Source organism: Aspergillus ochraceoroseus (genome assembly GCF_002846915.1).
Source record: "Aspergillus ochraceoroseus IBT 24754 chromosome Unknown P175scaffold_3, whole genome shotgun sequence".
Taxonomy (NCBI): Eukaryota; Fungi; Ascomycota; class Eurotiomycetes; order Eurotiales; family Aspergillaceae; genus Aspergillus; species Aspergillus ochraceoroseus.
In genome coordinates, this window is record NW_024468478.1 from 261,211 (window position 1) to 279,687 (window position 18,477).

General features: G+C 50.3%; 5 protein-coding genes and 1 non-coding gene across 6 annotated transcripts; 4 read left to right on the top strand and 2 right to left on the bottom strand.

Annotated features, from left to right (window-relative positions):
- Positions 1–698: 698 nt before the first annotated feature.
- P175DRAFT_0522673 (sugar porter family MFS transporter) lies at positions 699–3,508 on the top strand (the record flags this gene model as incomplete). The annotated part of the gene is made up of 8 exons (XM_040899273.1): positions 699–772; positions 871–945; positions 1,011–1,274; positions 1,332–1,357; positions 1,419–1,509; positions 1,573–2,579; positions 2,633–2,747; positions 2,802–3,508. 8 exons carry the CDS (start codon positions 699–701, stop codon positions 3,022–3,024), a joined length of 1,875 nt encoding a protein of 624 aa, XP_040752771.1. The 3' UTR covers positions 3,025–3,508.
- A 733-nt stretch (positions 3,509–4,241) lies between these two features.
- P175DRAFT_0t61 lies at positions 4,242–4,313 on the bottom strand. The gene has a single exon. It is a non-coding gene; the product is annotated as a tRNA-His (tRNA).
- Positions 4,314–4,951: 638 nt separating this feature from the next.
- Positions 4,952–8,318, bottom strand: P175DRAFT_0522674 (putative RNAPII degradation factor Def1). Its single transcript, XM_040899274.1, has 2 exons — positions 7,615–8,318; positions 4,952–7,533 (listed from the first exon to the last, which is right to left on the bottom strand). The coding sequence occupies exons 1-2, from the start codon at positions 7,907–7,909 to the stop codon at positions 5,186–5,188; spliced, it is 2,643 nt and encodes an 880-aa protein (XP_040752772.1). The 5' UTR covers positions 7,910–8,318; the 3' UTR covers positions 4,952–5,185.
- Positions 8,319–8,946: 628 nt separating this feature from the next.
- P175DRAFT_0492057 (uncharacterized protein) lies at positions 8,947–10,221 on the top strand (the record flags this gene model as incomplete). The annotated part of the gene is made up of 1 exon (XM_040895869.1): positions 8,947–10,221. The coding sequence occupies one exon, from the start codon at positions 8,947–8,949 to the stop codon at positions 10,219–10,221; it is 1,275 nt and encodes a 424-aa protein (XP_040752773.1).
- A 201-nt stretch (positions 10,222–10,422) lies between these two features.
- P175DRAFT_0182344 (uncharacterized protein) lies at positions 10,423–11,899 on the top strand. The gene is made up of 3 exons (XM_040892525.1): positions 10,423–10,467; positions 10,703–10,894; positions 10,999–11,899. The coding sequence occupies exons 2-3, from the start codon at positions 10,858–10,860 to the stop codon at positions 11,580–11,582; spliced, it is 621 nt and encodes a 206-aa protein (XP_040752774.1). The 5' UTR covers positions 10,423–10,467; positions 10,703–10,857; the 3' UTR covers positions 11,583–11,899.
- A 156-nt stretch (positions 11,900–12,055) lies between these two features.
- On the top strand, positions 12,056–17,149 carry P175DRAFT_0508364 (putative ubiquitin C-terminal hydrolase; the record flags this gene model as incomplete). The annotated part of the gene is made up of 11 exons (XM_040898342.1): positions 12,056–12,116; positions 12,191–12,271; positions 12,339–12,355; positions 12,417–12,657; positions 12,717–12,743; positions 12,800–12,975; positions 13,035–13,131; positions 13,185–13,332; positions 13,401–13,653; positions 15,213–16,672; positions 16,729–17,149. The coding sequence occupies 11 exons, from the start codon at positions 12,056–12,058 to the stop codon at positions 17,147–17,149; spliced, it is 2,982 nt and encodes a 993-aa protein (XP_040752775.1).
- Positions 17,150–18,477: the final 1,328 nt, after the last annotated feature.

Genomic DNA, 18,477 nt, shown 5'->3' on the forward strand with positions numbered 1-18,477 from the left:
ATCTCCCTAGGGCCTCAGGCTGCCAAGAATATCACCAACTCTACAACCCGCACTTTCTCTCTTCTGACATCCTAGAGAATTGTTCTCCATCCTAATTATTTGTTGGAACCCCTCCTGACTGGCTGCGAAGGAAGGCGGGGGAAGAGAGAAATCATGTCACTACCAGATATTCACTCCTCCATCCCTTTCAATCCTGATCCATCTTAGTTTCTATCCAGATGGCTTCACCAGGAAATCCCTCCACACCCTCGCAGCCAAAAGAACCAGGGAAAGAAAGTCAAAAGAACTCATCTCCAGACTCCAAGCCATAGTTGCATGATGGCTGGTCCCACTACTGGTTAAATCCCGCAGGAAATCATTCACTCTTCCTGTAATGATGGATCTGCTGTCCGTCTGATTGGATCTCTCTGTCAGCCTCTTTGTCTGCTCCCATCACTGGGGCGTTTTAGCCTTCTTTTCTTTCTTACTTGCTTTTATTACTTTTCCCCAGTCAGAGGCATCTCTTCTTCCTTTTTCTTCTCCTCCTCACCCCGCATCTGTTGCGTTCTTTCCCCATCTCACATTCTCTGCATCTTCTTTGGTGTCGTCTTCTGTGTCATCTTCTGTGTCTTCGGTATTGTGTCTTTTCAAAGCACGTCTTCTGTACTCGATCTGTACTACTGCTGTCTCTTTCTTTCATATTCTGATCGCCATTGAACATGGCAGGCACAGCAAACAAGGAGATTTCTCCTGAGTATACTATTAACACTGTCGAACCTCCTAGCAAGAAGATGTTTGTCTCCCCTGCTGGCTCTCTTTCTCTCTCTTTCTCTCTCTTTCTTTCTTGTTTTCTCTTTTGTCCTCCTGGCTCTTTTATTAATCACTGTATAGACCCAGTGATGATGAGGACATTGCGGAAAAGGGTGTTACTGAACACATCAACCTGAACAAGAACACTTCAGCCAAGTAGGTACCCTCTCCAGGCATATCCCACTTTGGGCTGTGTTCGATTCCCAGCTAATTTCCATCAGAATCAAGAACCCTCTGGCAGATCTCACTGAAACACAGGTCCTTCGCGATGTCGAGGAATTCGCCCACGAGCACAAGTTGACCGATATCCTTCCCAACATTAGAAAGGGTGCTTTGATCGCTCGTGACCCTGAGCAGTTTCGAAATGTCCCCGACATGACCCCTGAGGACCTTCAGGTCATTCAAGATGAGACTGATCATAAGTGGCGCCAGCCGCGTTCTCTCTACTTCACCATCATCCTGTGCTCCGTTGGTGCTGCTGTGCAGTAAGATTTGCCTTTTTTCCACCCTTATTCTCCTGCAGTCGCTAAAGTCTTACACAGGGGGTGGGATCAGACGGGAAGCAACGGTAGGTTGATTCCGAACTACTAACTCAAAAAAGTTGCCTCTCTAATGTCCTCCCTTTTTAGGTGCCAATCTGCGAATGCCTGAAGCCCTCGGAATTCCCGAGACCGGCCCCAATGCCGAGAGAAATCAGTGGCTGGTCGGTGTCGTCAACGCGTATGTGCCTTATATGCTCTTGCGCAAAGTTGTTAGTACTGACAATCTGACCAAATCAATTAGGGCCCCCTACATTGCTAGTGCTGTTCTTGGTTGCTGGATATCCGATCCTGCGAATCACTACCTGGGCCGTCGTGGTGCCATCTTCATTTCTGCGATTTTCTGTCTTCTTTCGCCCTTCGGCCAAGCCGTCAGTCAGACCTGGCCTCAGCTCTTCGTCACTCGTCTCCTCCTTGGGATTGGCATGGGATTGAAGGCATCGACTATCCCTGTGTTCTGTGCTGAAAACACCCCGGCGGTGATCCGTGGTGGCCTGGTGATGTGCTGGCAATTGTGGACTGCGTTTGGTATTTTCCTCGGAACTTCGGCGAATCTGGCAGTCAAGGGTACTGGTGACCTGGCCTGGCGCCTGCAAATGGGCTCTGCCTTTATTCCCGCCGTCCCCCTGCTTCTGGGTGTCTACATGTGTCCTGAGTCTCCTCGTTGGTTCATCAAGAAAGGGAAACTCCGTAATGCCTACGAGTCCCTCTGCCGCCTTCGTAACAGCGAGTTGCAGGCCGCTCGCGACCTCTACTACATCTATGCCCAGATCAAGATCGAGCAGGAAATTGTAGGGAATAGCAACTACGTTACACGTTTTGTAGAGCTGTTTACGATTCCTCGCGTCCGTCGGGCAACCCTCGCCTCCTTTACTGTCATGATTGCCCAGCAGATGTGTGGAATCAACATCGTTGCCTTCTATTCCTCCACCATCTTCAGCAATGCTGGTGCAAGCTATACCGAGTCCCTCTGGGCTTCTTGGGGCTTCGGTCTAGTGAACTTCTTGTTTGCTTTCCCCGCAGTCTTCACCATTGATACTTACGGTCGTCGAACTCTACTTCTATTCACATTCCCGCAGATGGCCTGGACCCTTCTCACGGCCGGTTTCTGTTTCTACATCCCGGAAAGCTCCAAGGCCCATCTGGGACTCATCGCGCTGTTCATTTTCTTATTCGCAGCCTTCTACTCTCCGGGCGAAGGGCCTGTTCCGTTCACCTACTCCGCTGAAGTCTTCCCTCTGTCCCACCGTGGTACGTATCTCTCTCTTCATGATTTCAGCGGTAAAGATACTAAAATTTCACAGAGGTCGGAATGTCCTGGGCCGTAGCCACCTGTCTCGGCTGGGCCGCCGTTCTCTCTATCACATTCCCGCGGATGCTTGACGCCATGACTGCCACTGGCGCATTCGGCTTCTACGCGTAAGTCCCCCGCCTTCTTTTGAACATATCGGTACTCATAATTCAAATCTTTAGTGGATTAAACGTAACCGCCTTGGTAATGATCTTCTTCTGGGTCCCCGAAACCAAGCAACGCACCCTCGAAGAGCTCGACTACATCTTCGCCGTGCCAACCCGCACCCACATGCACTACCAGCTCTTCAAGGTGCTTCCCTGGTGGACTAAGCGCTACATCTTCCGCCAGAAGAACGCCTACCTGGAGCCTCTGTACAAGTTTGATCACGTCACCAGCTCTTGAACGGTTAGGACAATCAAGTGCGCGAGCAATTCCTTTCCCTTTTTCTAGGGTCTGGTTATTAGTTCGTTGCAGCTCCTAGGATACCCAGTGATGCAACTCCAAAAAAAAAAAGAGTCAACTTGAAAATCAAAATATAGTGATTTTCAATGCCAACACCGGAACCAAGAGCAGAAACGCGATTACGAGTTTTCAGTCTCTGCACACGAATTTTTGAATTTCTCCGCTATGATTGAGAGCTTCGTTATGTAACGGGTTAACCTTACACTCAATGACGGTTTCTTTTCATACATGTATCTATCTATGCATTGTATTTGATACCAGATTCGGCTGTCTTTTTATGGTAGTAGAATCGTCGTTTCTAAATAATAATGAAACGGCATGTGGGATAACCCCAGTGTCAAAGTACTACAGTCAATCAATACTACGCATGTAGTTGTATTAGCATCAATAAGTATCACTATCTGCCATATCTGGTGGTGCACCGTGCGTGTAAGTGGGTAACTTGTAAGTATGCTCTAACCAGTTGCTCCACCGCGGATATTTCCCGAGTCTAAGATAGATCTATACTAACTACCTAGGCAGTACCCTAATCATCACGATCCGGATACTCCTCACCCACCCCACAACTCTCCTGTGCTCCTACTACTATTGCTCTATACTTTTCACCATGGATCGCTCGAAAGGCTCTGAATATATATGTGTATATATGTATATGTATACGTAAATTGGGTGTACAAGTTCCATACATCTCCCGGTTCTATACACAGGTGCGCCAGAATTTAAATCCCAACTGTTCATAGCAGCCTTCCAGACTCTGTCTATGATGGAATGCTCTGGGTAATTGCAGTAGATAAATATGTATGTGTGTGTGTAGAATAATCATGCATAAGACTTGAATGGGAGAATATATCTCTCTCAGAGATACATACATACATACATACATACATACAATACCGTCATATATATATATGTATACGACCACCAATAAAAAGCAACTTTTCATTCATTCATTCATTCATTCATTCATATATACACATAAATGCAGTACAAAGTGTGATGAATTAATTAATTAAAGAAACAGTTTGCCAACCCCAAAAAAAAAAAAAAAATCAAGCCAAGGAATAAATAACAAGACAGAAAAAGAAGAAGAAAAGAGCATGAGGAAAAAAGAAAAAAAAAAAAAAAAAGAAAAGATGTCAAATCAAGTCAGACGCCACTGGCGCTGCTGGGAATCGAACCCAGGTCAATTCGGCCACAACGAATTATGATCACCACTACACTACAGCACCTTGATTTGTGAGAGTCTGGGAGAAACTAGACTTGATAAGGCAGGCTCCAGTGGTTTGGTTTGTTTAGGAATGTGGTCGTCTGTCAATAAATCTATACCTAACTATATATATATATATATTATATATAATATATATGAGTGCCAAGGGTACATCGGGTTAGTACCAAGTAGTATGTATACTTAGCAGTATTATAGCTCATCTTGAAAATATGCACCAGCCTATGCTAGGCAGCCATGACCTGGTATCGATCTCTCCTCTACTACACTTAGGAACGAGCTACAAGGAACTTTTCACAACGTTCGTCTCAAATCAATTCATTCTTCATTCCCCCATTCTTCCATCCCAACCCAGTTGTTTTGCATTAATGTAGTCCCAATTGAACCCAATATGTAGTACAGGAAACGCAAAGTATGCAACGCAGCCGACAAGGGAAGACGGAAATCATTTTTGGTCAGAAATTGAATATGAAGGGAAAGGGAAAAAAAAAAGAAAAAGAAAAAAAAAAAAAAAAAAAAAAAAACAGGTATAGGAAAGGAGATCAATCACAAGCAAAAAAAAAAAAAAAAAACAATCAGATAGAGATATGGCCCAAATGTCATGAACCCTGCAAAAGCAGAAAATAAGTAACATTTTTTCCCCCGTTCAGTACATCATGAGCACAACCCAGCCTGGAAAACACATAAAAGTCCAAAGGAGATACACCAGCCAAGCTCCCATTGAGAGTAGAGATTACACGTTTGAGAGTGACGGAAAAAGTAAAAAGGAAACAGCGTCAACAAAGTGAAAATATAAGATTTTAAAGTCCAGGGGTTTGCCGCCCTTAAAAGAAGAAGAAGTGTCATCACCCAGAAAAATGTAACGCCATAATCCCTTTAATGACCGTAATTGCCACCCCAACCGCCACGTCCAGTGTTGCCGTAATAGTTGGCGAAGCCAGCGCCGCCGTAGTTACCATACCCGGTTGCCTGGTGGTGGGTCTGGTTGGCTGCTCCCTGATGTCCACTAAGGGCGCCCAAGCCACCTCCGTACTGAGGGTTCAGATGGGGATAGCCGCTGAAGCTCTGCTGACCCTGTTGGCCTTGCAGGGGAGGAAGACCAGACTGGGTTTGAGGCTGGCCCGGAGCGCTGTTGGTCGCAGAGCCGGGGCGGTTAGCCTGTGCCAGCGACGGACTAGGTCCGCCGGCCTTGGGAGTTTCAAAGGTCTTGGTTTCCTCCGAAGTCACAGGGGGTTGCTGAGTGATGGGCTGGTTCTGTCCAAAGCTACCCTGGGAGCGGCTGAAGACATCCGACATACCAGATACGAAGGCGGTGGAGCCCGCGGCCGACTGCTGGCTCTCAGATGGCTGAGCTGATCCGGTGCGGCCGTAGACCGAGTCACGTCCGGGCACAGCTTGGTTGAAGCTTCCAGCAGTGGCGGGGGACGAAGAGTGATCGTACGAGAAACCGTGGGGCTGTCCGTACATCCCTCCTTTGCCGCCGTATGGGCCGTACTGGCTACCATAGCCGTACTGGGTGCTGTGAGGCATGTAGTGATCATCATATCGGCGTGCATCATCGTACATTGGGCGGTTGCGGCCATACTGATGGCTCATGTACGAAGCATAATGGGGGTTCGAGTAGTATGGGTACCCGTAGCCGTAGCCGTGAGCACCTTGACCAGGCATGTGCTGAGCGGCGGGGGTCTGGGTAGCTCCAGGGAGGGTGGGGTTAGGAGTCGTGTGGCCGCTGTTGGGGGCTTCAACATGTCCATAGCGACTGGGAGGCTGAGAGGTGGGGACCTGGGGTTGTGCTTCAGCACCAGAGACACCAAATCCTGCAGCAGCACGCTGCGCGACGGAGGCATCCTGGGACTGGCCGTAGGTACCGTAGTAGTTGTAAGGGAGACGCTGGTCGCCAGCGTAGAAAGGTGAGTATTCACTGCCGCTGGTGACAGTAGGCTGAACAGGGGCTTGATTTGCAAAGGGTTCCTGAACAACCTGAGGCTGGGGCTGAGTGACCTGCTGGGTGAATGGATCGTAGGGCTTGTGGGATTCGGCGTAGCGAGTGAAGTCGGTAAAGGTGTTATCGCCAGCAGAGACCTGAGGGACGGGGGGGAGTCCGGGAGCGGGACGAGCGACGGTGGGGGTGTCGGTAGGGGCCTGTGCCTGGGTCGAGGGCGGCAAGGAAGCGCGGGGTGCGACGGGAGAATGCTGAGGAGGTTGGGCACGCGTTTCGGTGTCTTCACGGTTCTCATCAATATCAACATCAGCAGCATCGCCGTTCAGTCCCATGCTACCAAATTGCACCGCCGCACGGTCGACGGCATGGTTTCCGGGCATGACCACGGCCTCCTGCTGTTCCATCACACGGCGCTGGGTTCCGGGGGTACGGATACTCTGCTTCAGTGCGCTTGTTGGGAAGACACCAGGTGCGGGGCGAGCAGGGGTCGAAGCGACTGCAGCACTGGGGTCGATGGCGCTGCCGATAGTGCTGGCAGCGGTGGCGGTGGGGGCGGGAGCAGAAACATCAGGGATCTGGGCGAGGTTGTTCTTGGTCAAATCATCCTTGGAGGGTCCGACTGCAGCTGGGGGTGGTGTTACAGCCTGGGGAACTTCGGGTTGGAGAGGAATGACGGGTTCAGGAGCCTTTTCCGCAGGAATGGGGACGGGGATGGGGACAGGAACGGAGACCGGAGCGGGGGCCGGGGCGGCTTCGGGTTCGGCTGGTTTAGTTTCTGGGGCAAGATCGGCCGTGATCTGTTCAGGAGCAGGGACGGAGACAGGGGCGGGAGCAGGAGCAGGAGCGGCAGGTTTCTTCTGAGGTGGAGGGACTGCAGGTTTGGCAAACAACGAAGCCCAGCCCTTCTTGGTGCCCTCCGGCAGCGTCGCCTGAGGAACCTCCTTTGCAGGTTCGACCGTCTCGGGAGCGGTTGTGTCCGGGTCAACCGTGGCGGTAACCTTTGGTGCAGCAGCAGCAGCAGCAGGAGCAGGAGCTGCAGCCGAGTCGGTGACAGGGGCGATCTCTGTGCGTGTTCCATTGGTGTGAGCACCTGCCCGGCCACCCCGACCGCCACGACCGCGATCTCCACGAGCGCGGCCACGACCCTCGAATCCACCACGTCCACGTCCTCCTCTCACAGCGGGTACGACTGGCTCTGCTGGGGTGCTTTGAACCTCCTTGGCCTTAGGACGAGTTCGATCCGTGGTCTTCTTCTTTACCTCTCCCCACTGAGCGACATTGCCTAGGAAAGGAGCCAGTTAGCCAGCGAAACACGAGGAGAAACAGGATACATAAACGAAAGGGCATGCATGGAACGCAGTACCTTCACTAATGCGATCAATTGCCTGCTCCAGGTCACCATCCGCGTCTTCCAAGGCGGAAACCAAGTCCTCGTCTGTCCAGTCAGGGAACAACTCCTTCAGCATGGGCAGGGTGTCTGAGTATTTCTTCTTCAGCTGGCCCAGCTCTCCCTCATCCTCGTATGTAGCGAACTCTGAATTGTCCGTCTTTGCAGATCTGCTTCCACCTCGACCACCTCTGGAGCTGTAACCACCACGGCCACCACGGGCGGATACCCTGCCACGAGAGGCAGAGGGCCTCGATTGAACTTCAGACATATCTTGTTGATGAAAATTCGGCTTCTCCAGGAAAGGAGAAAATGGAGAGAGAAGGAAAATAGAATAAACGAAACCGAAGGAGTCTCAGGAAGACGAAGGGGGAGAAAATAAGATGCGGCTAGTGGGAAGAAAAAAGCGGGTAAAAAGAGGTTCGTTAGTGTTGTAGTCCTCCGTAATGATCAGAGATGCAGCCTCACGAGAGCGAGGTCAACGCACCACACAACCAGCTTCAAGGAAGGGAGGAAGGGAGAAGGATGGAAAAGCTGTGAAGCGATAAGATGATAAAGAATGGGGGGTAGGGAGGGAGAAAGAGGAAAGTAGGAAGAAATTAGTATAAGACAGAAGTAGAAGGGAGAGAGAGAGAGAGAGAGAGAAGTAAAAGAAAGAGAGAAAGAAGAAGAGGAAGAAAGGCTGAGAGGGAGGAATTTTAGTGGAGGAGAGCGAGAAAAGAGACAGAATAGAAGAAAGAGGCGTGGGTTGGGTTTTAGTGGCCCAGCTTTTTTTTTTTTTTTTCCACTTTTTACTTTTACTTGGGAAAGAGTTTTTTTCTTGTAAATTAAAGAGAATTGATTCATGAATCTCTTCCAGTAACTATTTTACACTGAATATAACTACCTACATGATACCTAATGATCTATCTGTAGAAATGGAGGATTTCGTCATGATCTGTGGCTTCCTCAGGCTCCTACTTGATTCGCTTCGGAATCTCTTCTTGGGATGTCAACATTAGCTGCTATTTAGAGACCCCAGACACAAAGACTCAATGCAGGAATGTTGGACCTATCCTTGCCTTTCTCCTCTTCTTTCAAGGGGGGATAATATTGAATGTTCTTTAAGCTGGAATCTTAAAATTTCGTGAAAGCGTTGGCTGGCAGCCCTTACTCACCGCCCACTACTCCGTACGTAGTACTCCGTAGACAGTCATTCGATCATCAAGTACTCCGTACCGAGTACTCTTTCTTCCTCCCGTCCATAAGTTCTATTCAACTACGCCCTTTTATTGAGGATCCCTTCCTTTCATGCCGTGAGAAATCATCATGAAAGGCTCGCGGATCTTATCCGTTTCCCCCTTCTCCAAACTCCATGTCCCGTTGCCCCGTACTCCCCGCCAGTCCCAGCAACTGCTCAATGCCCTTACGTCCTCCTTCCGTCGTCAGCTCGATCGTGAATATCCCACTACCCCCCCCTCTTCAGACCAGTCATCCACGCCGGGGAATAGTACAGATGGGGATCGTTCGACCGACCATCATCACTCCTCCGCTTATGCGACCGACCGGCATCTCCGGACCATCCTGGAGAACCCCCTGTTTAGCATATCCCCCCCCAAGTCTTCCACCTCACACGGCGCGCCGCCTGCCGGAAATATCGATAAGCAGAGACTGGCCAAGGAGCCGATGGTAGTCTTTGACGAGCTGGTGGCCTCGGGCTCCGTCACGTCATATGCTCTCCACAACTGTTTGAAGTCGCAGCTGTTGCTCGCCAGTCCTCATTCTCCGGAGGGGCTTGTCAAGGCTTTGAGGGACTCCCGTGCGGGCTCCAAAGTCGTCGCCTGGTGGTTCGCCTCCGATTCGGAGACGAGGAAGCTTCTTTTCGCCTCCAGTGGATTGATCAAGTCCCTCACAAAGTTTATGGTGGCGGAAGAACTGTCTGGGGTGGTCTTTGTTTGGCTGCGGATGTTGGCCAGTGGTGACCTTGGGGGTCTCAATGGTTCCATATCCGACACCCAGTCTAGAGAAGGCTTTGCCCTTCTCCTAAATCACTTTATTGACGCGGAGGCGCGCTACGGAGGCGGATTGGCCTCGTGCGTACGTCAATTCCTGGACGCTTACAAGATGTGTACTGAAATCTCCCCATCATCCTCCGACGCGGCAGTTATGCGAGCCGGGTTTGTGCTGTGCCATCTCGTGGTGAAAACACCCACCCATGCCCAAGAAATCCCAGTGCATTTGTACGAAGACTTCAGGAGTGTGATGTCCACTGTTACGCCGAGATCCTTATTCGAAGCTGCCGTTTCCCTCTACCACCCAACCCACCCCGATACAGCCCCATTCCTTGGCTACGTGGAGAGACTCCGGCCGGGGTACTTTGAAGCATGGCCAAAGAGGAAGCGGGATTTCTTCATGCACCTAGGCTTCGATGCTCTGAACATCTTGGTTGACTCGGATAAGGAGCAAGAGTGCGTATACTTGGCGCGCTTCATGCAGCAGCAGTTACATGGCAAGTCAGAGCAAAAGAGTTTGGATCGAAGTGGCGACCATGCTCCATCTAAAATGAAGGATGTCCTTGCCAGATTGGATCTGGCGTTCACCTGATGCGTGTAGCCGGAAGGGCACAGCTGGAGCGCAATCGGATTTTACCTCTGCTCTTCATCTGCCCCCTCGGATACCTGGCTTTATAACAGCATAGATTCCCAATTGGGGGCAAAGTTCGAAAACCTTGTTGTGCGGGAAGTTGGGAACGCACTGAATGCTGACGGAATTCTCCGCGCTCGCTCCACACTCCAGCCTCAGTGGTCTCCTTGGCACGCTTACCTAGCCCCAATGGCCACAAGTAATGATGTATGTACAAAGGGCTTAGTTTTGCTTACTTCCCCCCAGTCGGGATCTCGAAGGGTTTTAGAGTGTGGCCTTTGTTTTACCCTCTCCCGGGGACCCAGATGGCCCATTCTCGACTTCGAGAGGCCCCCAGAGGGAGACAGCCGAGATTATTCTCCGTGGGTTAATCCACTTGGATGGCCTTAGTAACATCACCGCGCAACCTCATCCCTCGCCATTTCTGACCTCCTTCCATTAGCCAAATTCTTTTTCTTCCCGGCTTGCGCTCCTCCGGTAGCCTTTGCATTCAACCACTTTCAAGATCGCTCTCCATTTGTGATTGCTTTTTCCCTCCAGAAAACCAACCACTCCCTCTCATACTACCCCATTTAGCTACCGTCTACTAGAACAACCATGACTTCTGAATCGCTAAGCGCTCCTGTCGTCCCTGGTATGTGAATGCGCATTACATATACCTTACTATCCCCTTTGTCACCATACGTTCCTCTCTTATAAAATTTATTATGAGCCTAATCCTGATGTGGCGAGATTCAGGAATTCTCAGCAAACCTGACATTGGGATCACTCAGCCACCCTCTCAGCCGGTCTCTCAGCAGGAAAATAGCGACATTCAGATACCCGTGCCTACTAAAAAGATCGAGTCTACTTCTGGGGAACCAACGGTCGATGAACCAAACTCTTCTCAGGATGTAAACCCTACGGAGGAGGCAAAACTAACGGAAGACTCCAAGCATCCCGATTCAGCCTCTGCTCCAGCAACCATTATTTCTGGAGCACCCATGTCAAATGGAAATACAAGCCAGCCAGCGGTAGGTGACAAGCGAGAGCGTGAAGCAGCTGCACCTAGCACTGCTCCAGACAAGCCTAGCACCGATGATCCACTAGAGCCAAGCCCCAAAAAGCAGAGAACGGGTGAAGACAACTCAGAAATTGCCCATGGCTCCTCCTCATCTCCTGTCCCTACCGCGACTGAGAAACCAAGCGAAGTTTCCAACGGAGAGAAGAAGAAGAAGAAGAAAGGGGGACGACCTAAGAAGACGAACGACGCTATCAACCGAAATATCCCCGCCGATGGCATCGGTAGTCGCACTCGTAGCCGGACCAAGGTTGTGTCTTAATAATAAAATGGTTGCCTCCGACTCATAAAACAAGGACTAGAGTGCGCAGGGCACTTTCTCGATTGTAGGGATTTATCCCAATTTGGGATTGAAGTGCGAACTGTGTATGTAACTACTTATTTTTTCGTGGACGATAGGTGAAGCCTACTGAGTAACCCAGTGAAACAACCCAAAAATGTCAGATCATCTAGGTATTTTTCTTGAAAACAGTAGAACTGTAGCACCCAAAACCCTTTTCTAATTTCATTGTCCTCGTCATTGTCCCGGTGGTTGCCAGCAACATGGGGAGACTGACTCACACCCCGGAACGGAACAACTGATGAATTTCTTTCTTAGTGGGGGAAGGAAGGTCGGTGTCATAGGTGGGGGAAATTGCCTGACCATTATTTTGTCCTTCTCACACTCACTTTAGAGATACAATTGGAGCCTTCAACAGCAGCTAGAATATACTCCTCAATTGACCTTTATACACCATGGGTTCTAACAAGATCTGGCTGCGTGCCGAGACAAAGCCCGCTGAAGCGCGCTCTGCTTGTAAGTGGCATTCGACCTTTTTTGAGTCACTACTATATGAGATTCTTCTAGCAGGCGGTTGACTCCATGAATAGTGACTCCCACCACTTGCAAGACTCTTATGGATGCTGGATATGAAGTCATTGTGGAGCGCTCTACACAGCGCATCTTTGATGGTAAGGTTGATTTGATTTTTCATGATGACTCCATTTTGGTAACCGAAACTGACTGTCGCTGCGACAGACGAGGAGTTCACCAAGGTACGGCCGTCTATTTGCATTCACTTTCCTTCGAATCGACCCTTATTCACCCTCTGGATAGATTGGCGCCCCCCTCGTGGAGGAAGGTTCATGGGTGAAGGATGCCCCCAAGGACGCTTACATCCTGGGCCTCAAGGAGCTCCCCGAGGATGATTTCCCTCTGGAGCACGTTCACATCTCCTTTGCACACTGCTACAAGCAGCAAGGAGGCTGGGAGAAGGTTCTGAGCAGGTGGCCCCGTGGTGGTGGTACTCTTCTGGACCTCGAGTTCCTCACCGATGAAGTTGGTCGTCGAGTTGCTGGTAGGCCTCGCATAGTTTTGAACACCAGGAAGAAGACACGGCTAATATTTGTCTCGCAGCCTTTGGTTACTCTGCTGGATATGCTGGTAGGTCTTCTTGACTCTGTGCAGACTTCATACAAGGGTATTAAATCCGGATGCAGGTGCCGCTCTCGCCGTCAAGAACTGGGCTTGGCAATTGACACACCCTGAGGGCCAACTCCTCCCCGGAGAGACTCCCTATGCTAACCAGGATCTCCTGATTGCGTCTGTCAAGGAATCCCTTGAGGCTGGCAAGAAGCAGTCCGGCAAGTCGCCCAAGATCTTGGTTATTGGGGCTGTAAGTACTCTCGATGCGGGGATTGTGGTGTTGTCAATAATCTAACTTGTCTTGCGTAGCTTGGACGTTGCGGCAAGGGTGCTGTTCAGTTGGCCAAGGACGTTGGCATTCCCGCATCCGATATCATCGAATGGGATTTGGCGGAGACCAAGAAGGGTTTGTGCCCTCCATTTCATTTCCCAGCATCACACGCTAACCACGAGGCATAGGCGGTCCTTTCAAGGAGATTGTCGAGGATGCTGACATCTTTGTCAACTGCATCTACCTTTCCTCCAAGATTCCCCACTTCGTCAATGTTGACACCCTTAACACTCCTAGCCGACGTCTTTCTGTTATCTGCGACGTTAGCGCCGACACGTAAGTTCCCCCTCATGTTGTTGAGGTTCTCTTTAGTCCTAACAGCTGTCCTTTGGCCTTGTCTGCAGTACCAACCCCAACAACCCGATCCCTGTATATGACATTACCACCACCTTCGACAAGCCCACAGTACCTGTCACTCTGCCCAGCGGCACCAACGGCACGCCTTTGAGCGTGATTAGCATTGACCACCTTCCATCTCTCCTTCCCCGTGAGAGCTCTGAGATGTTCAGTGAAGCTCTGATGCCCAGTCTGCTGCAATTGAAGGACCGCGAGAATGCTCGTGTTTGGAAGCAGGCTGAGGATCTCTTCAACGAGAAGGTTGCCACTCTGCCTTAAGTGTGTTAGATACGTGATGGTATTCCTGATATGCAGCTTTCCGCATTTCCCGGAGATATCTTGTGATGTTTTTTGGATGCCTTTTACTGGGCGGGCTACGCTTCGTAGGGAAACACTGGAAATGTATATTATATGACCCGTGTCAAACGCCCTATTATGATCTGGTTTGATTAGGGTTGCAAATCGACATGAAAATTAGTGAGTGAGATGATGAATATATTTCGGTATTTCTACGATTTCTGGGGGCGCGACGGCATCTTATTCACAGAGATTTGCGCGCCAATTCCCAGTCGTAGCCTGGAATAGTATACCGAGTAAGCATGGCTAAGCCAGAAAAGAGAAGTCTGGACTTTCCGGACGGATTCTCCCGAGTATAGGCGTGTTCGTACGGTAATAATTACCTAGGTATACTCTGTATATGATCAAATTAATTCCAAGTGCCGACAGCCTTTGCCTTGCTTCCTGAGGCTTGCATCGGTATGTATTAGTATGTATCTACTCCATCCCACCTCAACGTTTCATTTCTATTTCCTCCCCCGCCCAGCTCTCTCTACCCCACTCCTCACGGCAATCCTGAATTCATTCATTCATTCATTCATGGATCATTTATTTCCTGATGATGACAAATCGATCTGCAGATACACCGGTGGCACGGCTGAGGAACAGGCGTGACGAGCTTTCTTCAAGGATCGCCCATCCGCGTCGAGAATCGGCAAGGGGATCTACACAGTCTATTGACGAGAATCGGTCTTTCTCGCCCACTTGATCCCAATCATAGTGGCCGGTTCGGCGCATTGATTGGCGCTGTACATTGCATCTCATGCAGACTATCGATTCCCGATTCCCAGGGCAATAATTAAAACAACCGTTGAGCGGCGAGCCTAAGGAGCAAAGTGTGGGGGGGGGCGCCGGCGAAGTCGGGGATTGTACTGTTGTACATATCTAGTAGCAGAGTTCACTGCCACGGGCGCGCGGTCGGGGCTGGAGAACATCCGAACAGCAGGACCCAAGGCAAAAAAAAAAGGACTAAGGAAAAGTACCAGCAGCCTTTCTTTCCGCCTGAAGTCTTTTGGCAACTTTTCTGTGAACAAGTTCACTTGTATCACTGCACCCCCTTCAAGCTCTTTACATCCTTTACTGTGCTACCTGGTTGCTGGCAGGAGCAATTCTTGTCACCTCGAGTGAGATTTGCCATTGACGCTCTGCCCCCCCCCCCCCCCCTCCCTTTCTGTCTTACCCCAGTCTCAACTATTCTTCTCTCCACAGCCTTTTTGCGGGTTTGACGGCAAGATTATTATAGCTGATATTTATACAGCCTCTTAACCCGCTCAACCCGAACTACCTCCGCAGACGAGGTGCAGGAAGAGAATTCCAACTCTAGGCGCTAGATCAGATAAAATAGCTTTGCTGTTTCCCCGAAGGCTCTGACCCGCGCAGAATTTGCCGTTTGATGCTTATGACATAACCGATCCATGGAAGAACAATAGAACAACCGATTTTTCTGCCTTAGGATAAAGCATCGGCACGCCGGGTTGATGCAGGAAAAAACCACCACAGTTGCCGCGTACGCGGCCGGGGCGTCCCTCGCGGCTGTCGCTCTATTTTACGTTTTTGGGCCCAACTACACCATTGATGGAGATGAGTCGACTGGAAATGATCGCAAAAAGAATATCGTGGGACTTGCTAACCCCGCGAATGACTGCTTTATCAATTCCGTGCTGCAGGCACTCGCTGGCCTGGGGGACTTGCGTCTGTATTTGATCCGGGAGCTTCATCGGCGTGAGTTAGACGGACCCGAAGTCTACAATCAGATCCCGGATCCCAATGAGTTGTCACGGGAGGTGAAACCCGATCGGATCCGGGAGCTGCAACAGGGCACGATTACAAGAGCCCTGAAGGAGATGTTGGATCGGCTGAACGAGCGACCAATCTACAAGAAGACGATCTCTGCGCGGAGCTTCATTCAGGCTTTGGAATACGCTTATCGTACCCGCATCAGCCGAAACCAGCAAGATGCGCAAGAGTTTTTGCAGATTGTAGCAGAGAGACTCTCCGATGAGTATCATGCCGGCGTCAAAGCACGACAAAGAGCGAAGAACAACGCTCTTGAGCCCTCCCCGCCGGAGGCCAACCAGGAGGCACCGTCGGCGAAAAGTCCGTCGATGGAGATGGAAGTGCAGGTCGATGACGGAACGGAGGCGGGTCTACCGGCTATCATCGATACCAAGCTCAAGGAAATCGACAGTGAATACGGGTTCCCCTTTGAAGGTAAAATGGAGTCGCAGATTGAATGCCAGTTTTGCCGATACCAGTACAAGCCAAATCAAACGTCATTTGTCAATTTGACGCTGCAGGTGCCGCAGAAGAACTCCACTACTTTAAGTGCGTGCTTTGATGGACTACTGAAGACGGAGTATATCGATGATTTCCGATGCGATAAATGTCGACTACAGCATGCGCTTGAGGTGAAATCGCGGGAACTGGCGAAGTCTCGCTCAGAAAAGGATAGGGCCTCGCTTGAAGTAGAGATAAAGAAGATTCAAACGGCTCTCGCCATAGATCCGGAAAGCAGCTTGGACGGGGTTACGCTTCCACCAGCTGAGACGGCACCCAAACGTAAAATTGCCCGGCACATGCGGATCACGGTATTCCCCAAGGTCATTGCGATCCATCTCTCACGGTCGATTTTTGATCGAAGCAGCTCCACAAAAAACGCAGCCAAGGTGTCATTTCCGGAGCGCCTTCCGCTGGGAGGCATTCTGAGCCAGAAGTACTTCAAGCTGTTGGCTATCGTCTGTCATAAAGGTAGCCATAATAGTGGACATTACGAATCGTTCCGACGGAATCATCTGTATCCACCCTTCTCGACGCCGGACGTATTCAGTTCCTACGCCCAGAGTAGAGGAACGAGCGAAAATCCTTCGCGGGTGCCTAGCCCTTACCTTGCTGCTCGTACTACCCTTGACACGGAGTTGCCTGGCCTGAGCATTTCCACTCCCCCGTCCTCAAGCCCCCCTCCTCTCTCTCCTCCGAGCCCTCAGGACCACCTTCAACAAGCGATTTCTCCCCTTCCACCCCCCACCTGAACGCTTCATCAATTCCATCTCCTCGACCGACAACATCGAGCTCCCGAGTTTCATTCCAAAGCACCCACTCCAGGTCATCAACCTCAAAGCAGAACCTTTCGCCAACATTAGCCGCGCGCAGTTCCTCTCTCGAAATCGGACGCTTGAGCCGCTCTGCTTCTCGAACCTCCCTCGCAGCCGCTGGACGAAACACGCCAACTTCAGGGCTTGAGACGGCAGCCTCGCGACTCCGTCGGCGGCGCAAACCGGTTGATCGCTGGTGGCGAATCTCAGATGAAAAAATAAAGGAATGCAAGACCTCTGACGTGCTGGGCATGCAGAAAGAGGTGTACCTTTTGTTCTATGAAATGGAAAAGCCAAACAATGGGCCCGAGTTTTCCAAAGGGCCGTGAAGATACTGTCATTTACCACTGCCAAAAAGAGCCACCAGCCACCAGTGCCGCGAGCTTCTTCGTACATTTACTGCATTGGTATATATGTGATTAGAGGGTCTGCATAAAGAAACATACAGTACATGGGGTTAAGATTTCTTTATTATTTAGCACTAAAAATAGAGGACATATTTACTCTTGATTGTTTAGAACTGATCTTCTTCTTCTTCTTCTTCTTCTTCTTCTTCTTCTTCTTCTGCTTCTGCTTCTTTGGCTTCCTAAGAACTCGAGGGGCCCTTTGACAGAATTAAAAATAGAGACCTTGACTGCAGCCTTGCATTTGATTTCTCTTACATGGCCATAGCCGTTATCCTTTCGTCACGCTTTCTTTCATTATTATGGTTTACATTCTTCATCTTGCTTCAACCGTGAAACGTGGCCTGGGGTCTTTAACAAAGAAGCTACATAACAAAGGATACCTACCTAACCTACCAGTTGGATAGGTGGGATGGATCAATGGGCATGGACAAAAAGTAAGAATTCCCTTAAAAGCTTCAATCTCGTTTCCTGTGAAATAGCGTCCGCGTCCCCGAGAATTGTTTCCCCAAGGCCTTCCCAGTATCTGGCATACTATAATCCACTCTACTCCTACGCTACACTCCCTGATATGTCCACGAGTCGACCTAGTCGGGGCCCCTCCCAGAGGACGTCTCTGGCTCCTTCGCGGAGACCCTCGAGATTTCCAGCAAAGTCCGTACGGTCTACCGCAATGTCTTCGACGGCTTCAGCAAAGTCTGCACGGTCCACGGCAAGGTCCGCAAGGGCTTCAGCAAAACCCGCGCGGTCTACGGCCAAGTCTTCAAGATCTACAGCGATGTCTGCAATGTCTTTAGCAAGGTCCTCTACTGATATCTCTCTCCGGGCCTCTACAGTGAGAGAAACTGAATCCAAGGGGGAACCTGGACCTGAACCTGGACCTGAGCCTGAGCCTGAGCTCGACGCTGAGTCTGACCTTGAATCTGAATCTACGCCTGAACCTCAATCTGACCTTGAATCTGAATCTACGCCTGAACCTCAATCTGAGCCCGAACCTGAATCTCAACTTCAATCTGAACTTCAATCTGGTCTTGAGCCTGAACCTGAACCTGAGCCTGAACCTGAACCTGAGCCTGAACCTGAACCTGAACCTGAACCTGAACCTGAACCTGAACCTGAACCTGAACCTGAACCTGAACCTGAACCTGAACCTGAACCTGAACCTGAACCTGAACCTGAACCTGAACCTGAACCTGAACCTGAACCTGAACCTGAACCTGAACCTGAGCCTGCACCTGAGCCTGCACCTGAGC

Coding starts and splice junctions, on each gene's coding strand:
- P175DRAFT_0522674 (XM_040899274.1), bottom strand. CDS start 7,909: ATGTCTGAAGTTCAATCGAGGCCCTCTGCCTCTCGTGGCAGGGTATCC. Junction 7,534..7,614: donor AATTGATCGCATTAGTGAAG/GTACTGCGTTCC, acceptor CTCCTTTCCTAG/GCAATGTCGCTCAGTGGGGA.
- P175DRAFT_0182344 (XM_040892525.1), top strand. CDS start 10,858: ATGACTTCTGAATCGCTAAGCGCTCCTGTCGTCCCTG. Junction 10,895..10,998: donor AAGCGCTCCTGTCGTCCCTG/GTATGTGAATGC, acceptor GGCGAGATTCAG/GAATTCTCAGCAAACCTGAC.